The sequence below is a fragment of the Poecilia latipinna genome, unplaced genomic scaffold (assembly GCF_001443285.1).
Source record: "Poecilia latipinna isolate Pla-1442-1.1 unplaced genomic scaffold, P_latipinna-1.0 Scaffold1237, whole genome shotgun sequence".
NCBI lineage: Eukaryota > Metazoa > Chordata > Actinopteri > Cyprinodontiformes > Poeciliidae > Poecilia > Poecilia latipinna.
In genome coordinates this window covers 137468-149586 of record NW_015113853.1, presented here as the reverse complement: position 1 = coordinate 149586, position 12119 = coordinate 137468, and the positions used below count along the sequence as shown (strand labels likewise).

At 43.7% G+C, this 12119-nt stretch overlaps 1 protein-coding gene across 2 annotated transcripts in view; it reads left to right on the top strand.

Moving 5' to 3' along the window:
* Positions 1-10547, top strand: part of map1aa (microtubule-associated protein 1Aa) — a 35341-nt gene extending 24794 nt beyond the window's left edge. For both annotated transcript variants that reach the window (XM_015054206.1, XM_015054207.1), the window contains 5 exons: positions 408-490; positions 1048-1188; positions 1272-8052; positions 8712-8938; positions 10007-10547. In XM_015054206.1, coding sequence (XP_014909692.1) covers positions 408-490; positions 1048-1188; positions 1272-8052; positions 8712-8938; positions 10007-10162 — 7388 coding nt within the window. In that variant the 3' untranslated portion in view covers positions 10163-10547. The remainder of the gene's footprint in view (positions 1-407; positions 491-1047; positions 1189-1271; positions 8053-8711; positions 8939-10006) is intronic.
* Positions 10548-12119: the final 1572 nt, after the last annotated feature.

Sequence of the window (12119 nt, the reverse complement as noted above, 5' to 3'; positions counted from 1 at the left end):
TGTTAAAAACTATGGAATGAATTGAGTGATCTCAAATTACATCTTTTCTTGGTGAGTTTTAAAATGTTGTATATACGGTTATGTAGATGTGTACATGTATTGTGTTACCATATATGTGTATGTATGTATATACTTCATATTTACCTGTAAATGTGTGTATGTACATGGACAGAAGACGCATTTCATTACTGCAGGCTGCTGAGTTCATGAACAGGGTTTCCCTTTTTTGTAGCTTTTTGTTTTCTGTGTGTAATATGTTAATACTTTACCAAAATAAGTGAACTGAAGTGATATTGCGACTGCCTGGGAGTCATTTAGACGTTTTTCCTGCTGCTGGTTGTCAGATCGACTGTTAGGTGTTTGAGAGGAGGCAGGAAGACTCAATGTTTGGGTTTGTTTGGTTGCAGGTCAGCGAACGCTGCGGTACCAGAGCGACGTCCTGCAGACGGTGGTGCTGGTGAACCCGGCACAGGAGGCGGTTTCTCTAGAGGTGAGTCAAGATGCCATGAGGAGGTTCTGTTCAGCCACACTGAGCCGGTTCTGGATGAAAAACAGCTTTATTCACACGCAGAGGAAATCAATCAATCAATCCATCAATCCATCCATCCATCCATCCATCCATCCATCCATCCATCCATCCATCCATCCATCCATCCATCCAGTTGTTCACTGATGGATCCATCTTTCTCTTAGGTAAAGGTTGACAAAGGTTAAAGCAGTGAAGCATCTCAAATTTTAAAGATCTCTCAGCTTTTCTTCCCGTTTTTGTTTTTGAGGAGAAACATAGAGGAAGCTTTCCTAAGGTGTTCCATATTTAAAGTTGAGTGAAGCAGAGGTTGCATCAGTACAAGAACAGTCAAAATATTCACTTCATTTCACCCAACATTTCAGTTTGGGTTTGGACATTTTAACTTTATCTGTCAGAAAATGTTATCAAGCCGTCACTGTAGAGCTCTGTTCTTTTACCTAAGAACTTTGCTAATATCATGCTGCAAAAATATCAATCACAATAATCCTCGGTTTGATTTTTTTATGTCCTTTACCCAGACAACTGCTCTGATCACTGACACTGCTGCTAATAAGTTGCTGATTCTGAGCGGCCAGAGCTCCGACCAGGGAGGCGACATTCTTCTGCAAAGTGGAGTCTTCGGTTGGCAACAGTTTTCTGACATCATCTCCAACCCTCAAGTAAGCCTTATGACTTGAAATACCTTGGAGCATTATTTATATTCAGAGACGTCTGATTTGATGTTTTTCTCTCTCCGTTTTAGGTTATTGAAGTCTTGTCCAGGGCCTCCTCCCAGCTGCTGTCCAGGCTTACTGTTTCCTGTCAGGGAGACGGGGGCTGGAGCTCCCTGGGCCAAAGCCAGGAGCAGCAGCCACTGCTTAACACTCTTGAGTATTTCTTAAACCCAGAGCCCCAACTCCCCAACATGGACGGGGTCACAGAGTTCACAGAGTATGTCTCGGAAACGGTGGACGTACCATCACCCTTCGAGCTTCTGGAGCCGCCGACGTCCGGTGGGTTTCTAAAGCTGTCCAAACCCTGCTGCTACATATTTCCTGGAGGCAGGGGGGACTCAGCTCTGTTCGCCGTCAATGGATTCAACATCCTGGTGGACGGCGGGTCAGAGAGGAAGTCCTGCTTCTGGAAACTAGTTCGACACCTAGACAGGATTGATTCCGTCCTGCTCACCCACATCGGTGCAGACAACCTACCGGGCATAAATGGGCTGTTCCAGAGAAAAATTGCAGAGCAGGAGGAAGAGAAAAACCAAGGGTCTGGCTCCAGTAGTAATGGTGACTGGATGAAAAACTTGATCTCCCCTGAACTTGGGATTGTGTTTTTCAACGTCCCAGAGAAGCTAAAGATGCCGGAGTCTACTCTCAAGGTAAAGCGGAGCATTGAAGAGGCATCTCTCACGCTGCAGTACCTCAACAAGCTTGGCATCACTCCTGAACCTCTTCACAGGATAGTCAGTAACACTATTGAACCAATAACACTGTTCCACAAACTTGGTGTGGGAAAGTTAGACATGTACGTCTTAAACCCTGTGAAGGAAAGCAAAGAGATGCAGTTTCTAATGCAAAAATGGGCAGGAAATAGCAAAGCTAAGACAGGAATCATGATGCCCAACGGGAAGGAGGGAGAAATATCTGTGCCCTATTTAACGTCAGTCACTGCTCTAATTGTTTGGATCCCACATCGACCCACAGAAAAGATAGTGCGTGTGCTGTTTCCTGGAAATGCACCACAAAATAAAATCCTTGAGGGGCTTGAGAAGTTGAAACATCTGGACTTCCTGCGATACCCGGTGGCCACTCAAAAAGACATATCATCTGGCGCGCCACCTCCAATCATCAAGCAAACTAAAATAAGGTCCAGAACAGATAGCAAAGAGAGTCTCAAATCTTCACCTAAACCCCATGCTAAAGCATCTAAGAAAGAAGCTAGTGGGCAGGAGGAAGAGTCAAGAAGTGAAGCCACTAAAGAGAATAAAGTTGAAAAGAAAGAAGAGAAGAAACCCAAAAGTAATAGTTTAAAAGCCACCAAACAGCAGAAAAACAGCGAAGTGGCTCCTGGAACCGAGAAGACGGCAAAAAAGAAAATTTCCAAGGAAAAATCTTCTAAGCAAGAGAAAGTATCTAAAATGGATGAAAAGAAAGACAAAGAGAAAAAAGACACCAAGAAAGAAAAGGTAAAGAAGGATGAAAAAATAAGAAAGGAAGACAAAAAAGAGAGTAAGGCAAAGGAAGACAAGAAGAAGGAGCCAAGTAAACCAGAGCTAAGAAAGATCACCAAACCCGACCTGAAGCCGCTCACCCCTGAAGTGAGAAAAACCCTGAATAAGGCCAAGAGTCAGGCTAAACCCAAAACTGACAAAAATAAGGCCGCCAAAGAGGAAACAAATGGGAAAAAGCCAGTTCCAAAGAGCATCCCGGATGAGGTTGCAGCGGCAGCTCTGGCTGACAGGTCCATTGTCTCCTCACCTGAGGACCTCACTGAGGACTTTGAGGCACTCAAACAAGAGGAAATGTCCATCCAGAAGACTGGATCTGTCCAGAATGATGTGATGCCTGGACCCCCAGCACACCTAGATACTAAGGCTTCTCCTCAAGCTGCAACAAGTGAGAAACTAACATCCTCAACCACCGAGATAAAGCCTGCTGGATCTAAATCCCCCATCATCCAAGAAGAGAAAAATGACAAACAAGTTACTGCTTCTCAACAAAAAGATGTGAGTCATGACTTTGACAAGAAGTATGAGGAGGAGGAAATGGAGAAATCTGACTTTTTTAAAGAAAACGTGACTGACAGATCAAAGAAAAGTGAGAGCTCCGAGGAGGAGGGCGATGTGATTGAAAAAGCAGAACTAGAAGGAACAGAAGATGATGAGGTCTTGAAATTTAAAACAGAGGAGATTAAAAAGGAGTGGGACGCCAAGCCAACAACTGCAGGACCCCTGCCAGCCTCTGCCTCTGAGCAGTTCTCCTTCATCCAAGATGAGACCATCCCTGGTTACTCAGAGACAGAGCAGACGATTTCCGATGAGGAGATCCATGAGGAAACTGAAGACAAGATCCCACAACTTCGCTATGATGTGGGCTCCTACGACATTTCTGTTCCAGATGTTCCTGGTACATTTGAATCCATGCATGGTATTAAAGAGATGAAAAGCTCTGCAGTTTCTGATGTTCCAGATGTCAAACCTAAAGCTTTTGGTCAGGAACCTGAGCTTGCGCCTTACCCTGCAATAATTGCTGCTCCTCTTGCAGAAGAAGAGCATATCTCTTCTGCAACATCTATTACAGATTATGACAGACTGTCATCTTTTGCCACATCTGTGGCAGAGGACCAATCAATTGCCTCGGTGACGGCACCTCAAACAGAAGACGTTGGGAGGAATTCACTCTTGCTGGACACGGTCAACAGCGCTCCATCACGTGCGGAGGCTGCCCAAGGGAAAGACTATCTCCATTCAGCAGGCACCATATCCCCCACCTCCTCTCTGGAAGATGACAAGTGCTTTAAGTCTCCGTCCTCTGATGAATACCAGCCTAACATTCCAGAGATAGAGAGTGATGCAAAGACCAAAACCGTCCATGAAGAAGAAGATGATGAAGAAGAGGAGGATGAGGACCAAACTCCAAATGTTGACATCCCTCTGAGTAAACTTCAAGAGGGCTATGAACAAGCTGCCTCACTGATGCACCAGGAGCAACAAAAATCTCCCTCTACTATCATTCCTGCGCAGGCTGTCAAGGAAGACCAGACTCTCCTCGGCACAGAAGCGTTTAAGACTGCTGCTGATGTAAAGTCTATCTCACCCCCTCCATCTTTCTCCCCTGGGCTAGAATCCCGATCCAGGCAGGACAGTGAGGAGAGATGCTTTAGTCCTGATGACAGCACCATGAAATTGGCTTCACCCACACAGTCAGTGCCCACAAGCAGTGGTTACTCTCCAACAGAAGAAAAACCCTTTAAGCCAGGTGAAAAAGATGAAGCGCTGCATGCCATTAAAGCTGACGCTCAGAAAACTGACCGATCAGTCACCATCTCAGACAATACCTCCTTTATTGGCTTGCCAGGCGACAAGACAGCTTTCGAAGCATCGGAGGAATCTGATGAGGACAGTGAGGATGACTATTACACTAAAAAGGAGTTAAAGCCCACTTTAAAAGCTAAACTCATGGAAGCAAAAGAAGGTTGCTTTTTAGATGACGACTTTTCTTTCGAAGGAAAATCTACAAAGACAGAATCAGAAGCTCTGAGTTCAGACAAGATGCAGGTGTCCTTTAGCACAATGGAGAAACCCAAACCAAAAGTGATGTTTTCTGATGAAGATGACGAAGATGAAAAAGATGATGATTTTCTAAGTGGGCTAGGCTCTAAAACCCTTTCAGTTGAAAAAGACAAAGGTGAGACAACAGATGTTGCCATTAAAGAGTCAGAGAAAAGTGTCCATTTCAGTCTTTATGAATATCCAGAGAAAGAGGGCAGAGAGAGCAGAGAGAGAGCAGTGTACACAAGACAGGATACACCATATGTTCACGGAAAAACATTCTCTTATGGTGATATTTACGACAGCAAAACAAGCTCAGAGGAGTCTGACTTGTATCGAGAGGAGTCCCAAGATAAGGTAGAAGAAAAACCTTCAAAGGATGAAGAAGATTTGCACACACATGAGCCTCCATCACAAGACATGGTATCGGACAAGGTGTTGGAGAAAGAAGAAAGAGAGTACTCCTCTTCATGGCCAGAGCCCAAAAGTACATCAGTCACTGATCAATTTAAAACAGATGTTAAAGAAAAAGAGACATTTATTTATAGTCAGACTAGTCGTTTCCCTTCAGTTGCTGACCGACCTGAAGCCTCGACCACATGTTTGTCGTCAGAAAAGGACCAAACTCTCGGCCCAACATTCTCCTCAGTCATTTCCAGCGTCCCTTCAGCATCAGGCTACAGTGAGAGGGGTGCCTGCTTAGAGATTGATATGCGAAAGCTAACAGCAAGAGATGAGGAAGATTATGATGATGAAGTTATCGATGATGACGATGAGGAGGAAGAAGATGAAGAGGAGGACGATGAAGATGGCATTGATTCTGACATGGAGAAAGGTGCCAAAGAGAAATCTGAAAAGGAAGTACAAAGTCCAGTAAGTCAAATGTTAGCCTCAAAGAGACCTGAGTTCATGGTCTCCATGGCAGGGTACGGTTACAACAGTCAGGGAAAGCCGAGCATCGCAGAAACCAGCTCAAGTTCAGTGACTACATCTGAATGTCAAGCTCAAGCTGACTCCTGTGTCAGTGAAAAGCCAGTGGAGGTAGGGGCTACCAATTTGTCTAGTTACTCTTCGGGTTTTGAATACCCATACAGAACCGATGACAAAGAGTCGTTTCTGTCAAGTCAGAGTGGAGACAAAGAAAAAGAAGACTTCTCTTCAAAATCGAGAGTGGACAGTTATTACCAAAACGAAACAGTTGATAAAGAATTTGAGAAACAGAAGACACCAGATATTTTGAGTAAGAGCTCATTGGAAGCAAACTTTCAGTACACAACCACAGCTACTGCCCCTGGCTACTCCTCATCTTCAGCCTACAGCTACTCCTCCTCCACCTCAGGATCCCTCTCCACCAGCCGGCAGTTTGGAGAGGAGCTGGAGACACCTGCATCCGCTGAACCTCTGTTTGAGTACTCCTCATTTAAAGATGAACACTCGCTTGTTATGGATTCTCCCTACTCCAGTTCAGCTGGTGCCAAAGATGACTATCTTGAAGTTTCTGAGAAGCAAATCACTGTAGCAACAACAGCAGAGTCTAGCTCCAGTTTAGCTCGCTTCTCACCTCTTAGTCCTTTTGAGGAGGTCAAGTCCTTCCCAACGGCCTCATCCGTTACTGTTGTTCAAGAGAAGAAGGACCATGTAGCTCCATTATGTGGAGTCACTGATAAAGTGGCTCAAGCTGACTGCTTCTATAAACCTGAGTGGCCTGAAGATACCAAGCTGGACGCAGCTGCTGGGTTTGGGGCCTCAGCGGGTCCCTTTGCAGACTTCTCTATGAATAAAGAGGCCGCTAGTGCTGCTCTGTTTGGTGTCACTTCCTCTCCTCGGCCTGACATTGAAGGAAAGCATTACTTTGAAGAGACTGACAGCAGTGAAGAGGAGGATGAGGAGGCTTATATGCGTGAAATGACTCAGAGGTCTCCTTCCAGTGCTCCAACTGGTAGTCTGCCATTTTGTGACAAGCCAGCTGCTCCGGCCTTCAGTGCAAAGACAAGTGATGCACTTCCAGATGTTCTTGGCACTTACATGTCAACACCTCTCCAGACAAGCAAGCCAGACACAACAAATGGCCCAACAGAGGTAAGCACCAGGAGCACCCTTCCTACAGGGGCAACAACCACCGGAGCACCTTCAGGCTCAGCCAGAGTGGAGCCTAGAGAGGGAGCAGCAGGTTACGTCCGGAGTTCATATGAGTGGGAAATGCCCAAGCCTCAGATGGGGATGGTACCTGGAGACTCCCCTCCTCATTACCGCCATGATGATGAGTTTGAGGAGGAATGTGAGATGGAGCCAGAGCATCCTCCTCGCCCACTTTCACTTGCTTCACCAGATCAGCCGTTCCGCTCACCGTTCTATGCAGAAGAGTGCAGCCGAGGCGAGCAGGAAGATGATGATGATGACAGTGATCAGGACGTACCCATTGGAGCAACCTCTTCCTACACCAGCCGCACCTCTCCTGGATACTCATCCTCCGAATTCAGGCAGCGCAAAGAAGACCTGTCACCGTCCTTCATCAACCCCTGCATGAGGCGGCTTTCCAGTGACGAGGATGATGAGGAGGAAGGTCGCAGGAGCGATCAGTCACAGGAAGGGGATGAACATGACCTATCAGTCAAGAGGAGGGCTCACAAGCAACCCCATATTCATCAGTCCCACAGCAGGGACAGTAGCTCTCTGCATCAGTCTGGTGGTATGCCTGCAGGGATGTGTCTGGCCACAGAGGACACTCCGCCCACCTCTGTCAGTGAGTCTCTACCCTCTCAGTCAGAGTCAGATCTGCATCCTGGCACTGAAGAGTACCCTTCAATTACCGGTGAAGGCAACATGGACTCAGATGAGGATGGAGAATACATGCCGATTGATAAATCAGCCACAGGGCGAGGTAGCCATCATTCTACCTCCAGGAGAAGCCATGACCCTCCTCCTGCTCCCCTCCTGGACCGCTTCCCTCATCCACCCCACCCAGATGTCTGCATGGTGGATCCTGACTCTCTAGGCAATGGCTCTCTGAAGAAGGAACCAAAAGCAAAAAGTCTGAAGAAGTCTTCAGGCAAAACAAAATCAGCATCTCCAGCCAGGCGTAAGAGGTCTCCAATGCCTGTTAAACAGACGCCGTCACCTCGGAGTGCTTCGCTGAAGAAAAAGGACACAGACAAAAGCTCGCGCATGTCTCGTCTGTCAGATGGACAAGGCTCCAAGGACGACGACCTCTCAAGATCAAGCTATAACCCCAGTAAAGGGCTGACAAACGGGCTCAAAACCAGCTCAGGTGAGCAAATATGTTTTTATATAATCTGTTAGTTTTCTTTATATTTCATCAATATGTTAAAATAAAGTGCCACTCTGGTAGAGAGTCATAAAAACCCTTGACATATCATTCAGGATAATTTTTTGAAATCTATTCCTCATAACACAAGCTCATAGCCATGGAAGGAGGTCATTTGTTGTCTGCTGAACCATTTTGTGATGATTTGGCCAAATGTTTTGGATTATTATTCCACTAAAAGACCCAATGGCAACCTGTTTTTAGACTTCTGGTGAAGGCCATAGAATTTTCATTTTAAAGCTTATAGTTTCAGTTAAAAGTACTAGTAAAGCTGAGCAAACGCTGTTTTTACATGGGATGCCAGACAGCATCTTCCAGTTGTTAAAGACTTCTTGTTGTGTAAATTTTAAGAAAACTTTTGAAATGTTGCAAAAATAGAAAATAGCAAAATGTAAATTAGCCGGGTTTCTATCTACTGGTTTGGATCGAATAAACCAGGCTACACAAAGCATAAATTCATCAGGCGTTGATGTTGCTGTAATAATATTGATAGAAACATGGCGACTGATTGTATTGTATTACTTTGACATAAACTGGATTGTACTGAACCATTTGCCTGACTCTGTGTTTGCCTAAGTGATGGTGTTGTTTTGTTCTCTCAGGTTCCCAGAAGTCCGGCACGGCGGCTGCTCCAGGCTTTCCAATTTATGTGGATCTAGCCTACATTCCCAACCACTGCAGTGCTAAGAACGTGGACCAGGAGTTTTTCAAACGCATTCGCTCTGCGTACTATGTAGTGAGCGGCAACGACGCAGCAGGAGGCGAACCTGGCCGCGCGGTCCTAGATGCTTTGTTGGATGCCAAAGCTCAGTGGGGATCAAACCTTCAGGTATGAGAGCAGCTTTTGTCCACAGTTTCCTGTTTTAGGTCACTGTAGAGTAGAGGAACCCCAGGATGTGACATTACTCCTATGTTTAAGTAAATTGTGTTTTTCAACAGAATAACTTGGATTTCTCTTCAGACTCAGACTAAAACCAAGAGTTGATGAATGCTATGACAATTGTCATGTTTAAATGTGCTTTTGTTTGTTGTTTAAAGACTTTAATAACAAAATGGCTTATATGTTGGCCGACAGGAGCAAACGCACAACAAACTTCAAAATCTGGACCAAACACATGAATGATGCAAACTCCAAAACACACAAAGAAAAAAGAAAAAAATAAGAAATACCAAAAACAAATGTTGCAACTGCAGGAATGTAAGACGGCGTATTGGGGCCATGTTAGATACAGAAAATAGTAATTTTTCACTCGAAAGCTCAATTTTGGGCTTTATTTCAGAAATCTTCTAGAAAAAAGAAAATTTCTGAGTTTGAAAAGTCAAAAATTAGCTAGAGGAAATGAGATTGACATAAATCTCAGATTTAATAGAAAAACATGGAAATTTTTAAATTTCAAGCCTAAAATTTCCAACTTTTCAAACTGAAATTTGCTTGTATTTTGTAAAAAACAAAAACAAAAACAAAACTCCGAGATTAATCTTAACATTTCTGAGTTCTTTGGCAAAAATGTACTCTTCATCTTTGTTTTTCACAAAGGCCCTAATATGACATCATAGGAAAGACGAGGAAAAGGGAACATTTTCTATATCACAAAAACAGCAAGAATAAAATGCTGAAGAAGTCCTCCAGACCACTAGAGGGAGTATGGAGCAAGTAATATAAATATGTTGCGGTTTCATATTATTGTAGAAAGCATGATGTATAGCTCTTCTTTTCTTTCTTCTGGATGGCCCATCTTCCCGGAGAGTCTGGTATGATTTTGTGCTTGACTCCCCCTACTGGCCTGGAGGACCAACAGGAGGCGTTTGCATCATTTTTTACGTTTTTGCACCTGTTCACAAGCTGTTTTCATTTTACATAAGGTATGTAAGGTCTTTCCTCCCATCTCTCTCTCAGGTGACACTGATCCCGACCCACGACACAGAGGTGACGCGCGACTGGTACCAGCAGACCCACGAGAGGCAGCAGGAGCTGAACATCATGGTTCTGGCCTCCAGCAGCACCGTCGTCATGCAGGACGAATCTTTTCCAGCCTGCAAGATCGAGTTTTAGGATCCTCTCCGCCTCCTCTCTCCATAACCTCCCTGCTGTAGATCTTTTCTGGCTCTTCTTTTCTGTATCCTGATATGCAACCCGATGTGTCTCTGCTCCGGTCGTTTATGCCGCACAGCGAAGCAGAGGCAGATCAGGAGAACGTTTTTTAGTGTTTTTGTTGATTTTTAAGCTTGGTGTGACCATCGCCATTGGAGTCCCAATGGTACTTTTCAGCTAGTTGTCATTTCCCTCTGGATTAGTAAGAATCATTAATATCTCTGATATGCCATAGCCCTGAACATTTTCACATTTAATCATTTTACAACCACAAACTTTAACGTGTTTTATAGGAACTAAAATGATTTCAGAGTCTTTGCTGTTATCTAAACCTTCCCATAAGTTATCGTTCTCAAGTCTTCTCGTCTTTAGCTCCATCCATTTTCCAAATAACTCCGACCAGCTTCACTGTCCCTGCCGAAGAAAAGCACCCCACAGCATGATGCTGCCATCACCATTTTAGGTGATTTATCAGGATAACTGGTTGCACTGGATTTGATTTTGGAGTTCCAGGGTGTTTTTGACTCGGTTCGATTGGGGACCAAAGTTGCAACAATTTTTTTTCTTTTGTATTTTCAGCCATGTGCTAGGCAACCAACAAAGATTTTTAACATTTATTTTAAATTCTTTTTTTTAAAATCAGGATACAAAACCCATTGACATTAAAGGAAGGAAGCCTTGGCCAAGAATACAACACAAGAAATATCAAGGAATGAAGGAATTAATAAAGAATTTCTTTAAGAAATTCAAGAAAATACTTGTAGCCTGGAGACCCAACAAACCAGTCTGTTCCCTGCCTTTCTGTTGGCGTTCACATTTGCATTCAAACTGAACAGACTTTAGCTTTTAGGCGGATCAGAGTTCACCATTTTGGTCCAGATCAGAGTTTGATAAGACGGTTACGCCTCCCTAAATTATCCGGACTTTCTCGACATGCAGACTGGAGTTGGATGGAAAAAATTTTTCAACTTCTGAAACTCATATCTTTCCATGTTTTCTACAATATTTTAAGACTAATCTCAAAATTAGATTTTTTGTCTAGCAAATTTTAAAATTTTGATGCTCTTAAGTAAAAAAAAATCTAAAAAATGCATGAGATTTTATGGCGCTAATGCACTTTTTTTTCTACCTTGACTGGCCCTGATATGCCATCAAGTACAAATCCACTCCACACTTTCCAGATTTTATCCTTAAAGAATTTTGAAACCCCATCTATCATTTTCCTGCTACACCACAACGATACACAACTTTCTTCTAATCTATCACATAAACTCCAAATAAAATACACTGAAGTGTGTGGTTGTACGGTGACAGAAGGTGGAAGATTTTCAGGGATATGAAAACTTTTACAAGGCTGTTCCTCTAAACTGTCGCGGTAGAAGCACAAATTTGAAGAAATCAAAGCAGCACTTCTTAATTTTTTTTTAGCCAATACCATTCGTGACCTGACCTTTTCTGGCAGAGGAATATAAACATTAATAAATTGATCAAATAAATACAAGTCCTCTGATTCCCATTGCTTAAAATCAGATCCAGAACTGCCTTTTAATCCAGAAACAAAAAAATCTGGTCATTTTTTGCTCTTTTCTCTGTTGAAACAGTGACAGTGTTTAGTTTTTGGCCGCCTGGTGACATAGACGGATAGAAAACTAGATCCCAGCTCTCCTTTTAGACTATATTTGTTGTAGCAATGGGAACATAATAATCAAAAGTCTGTATTGTAGTGAGTTCTGATATTTCTACTGTTCTCTCAAACCAGTTAAAACCTTCCTGATGGCTGTTTTCTCTTATGGTGAAGCTCTCCATAACCATGTCTGTGGTCTTTGATGTACTTTCCCAGTTAGCCAATCGTCACAGACGTCATGCAGAGAGCTGCAAGCGCTGAAAACATGTTTATATTGTAACATCCTGAAGCTCA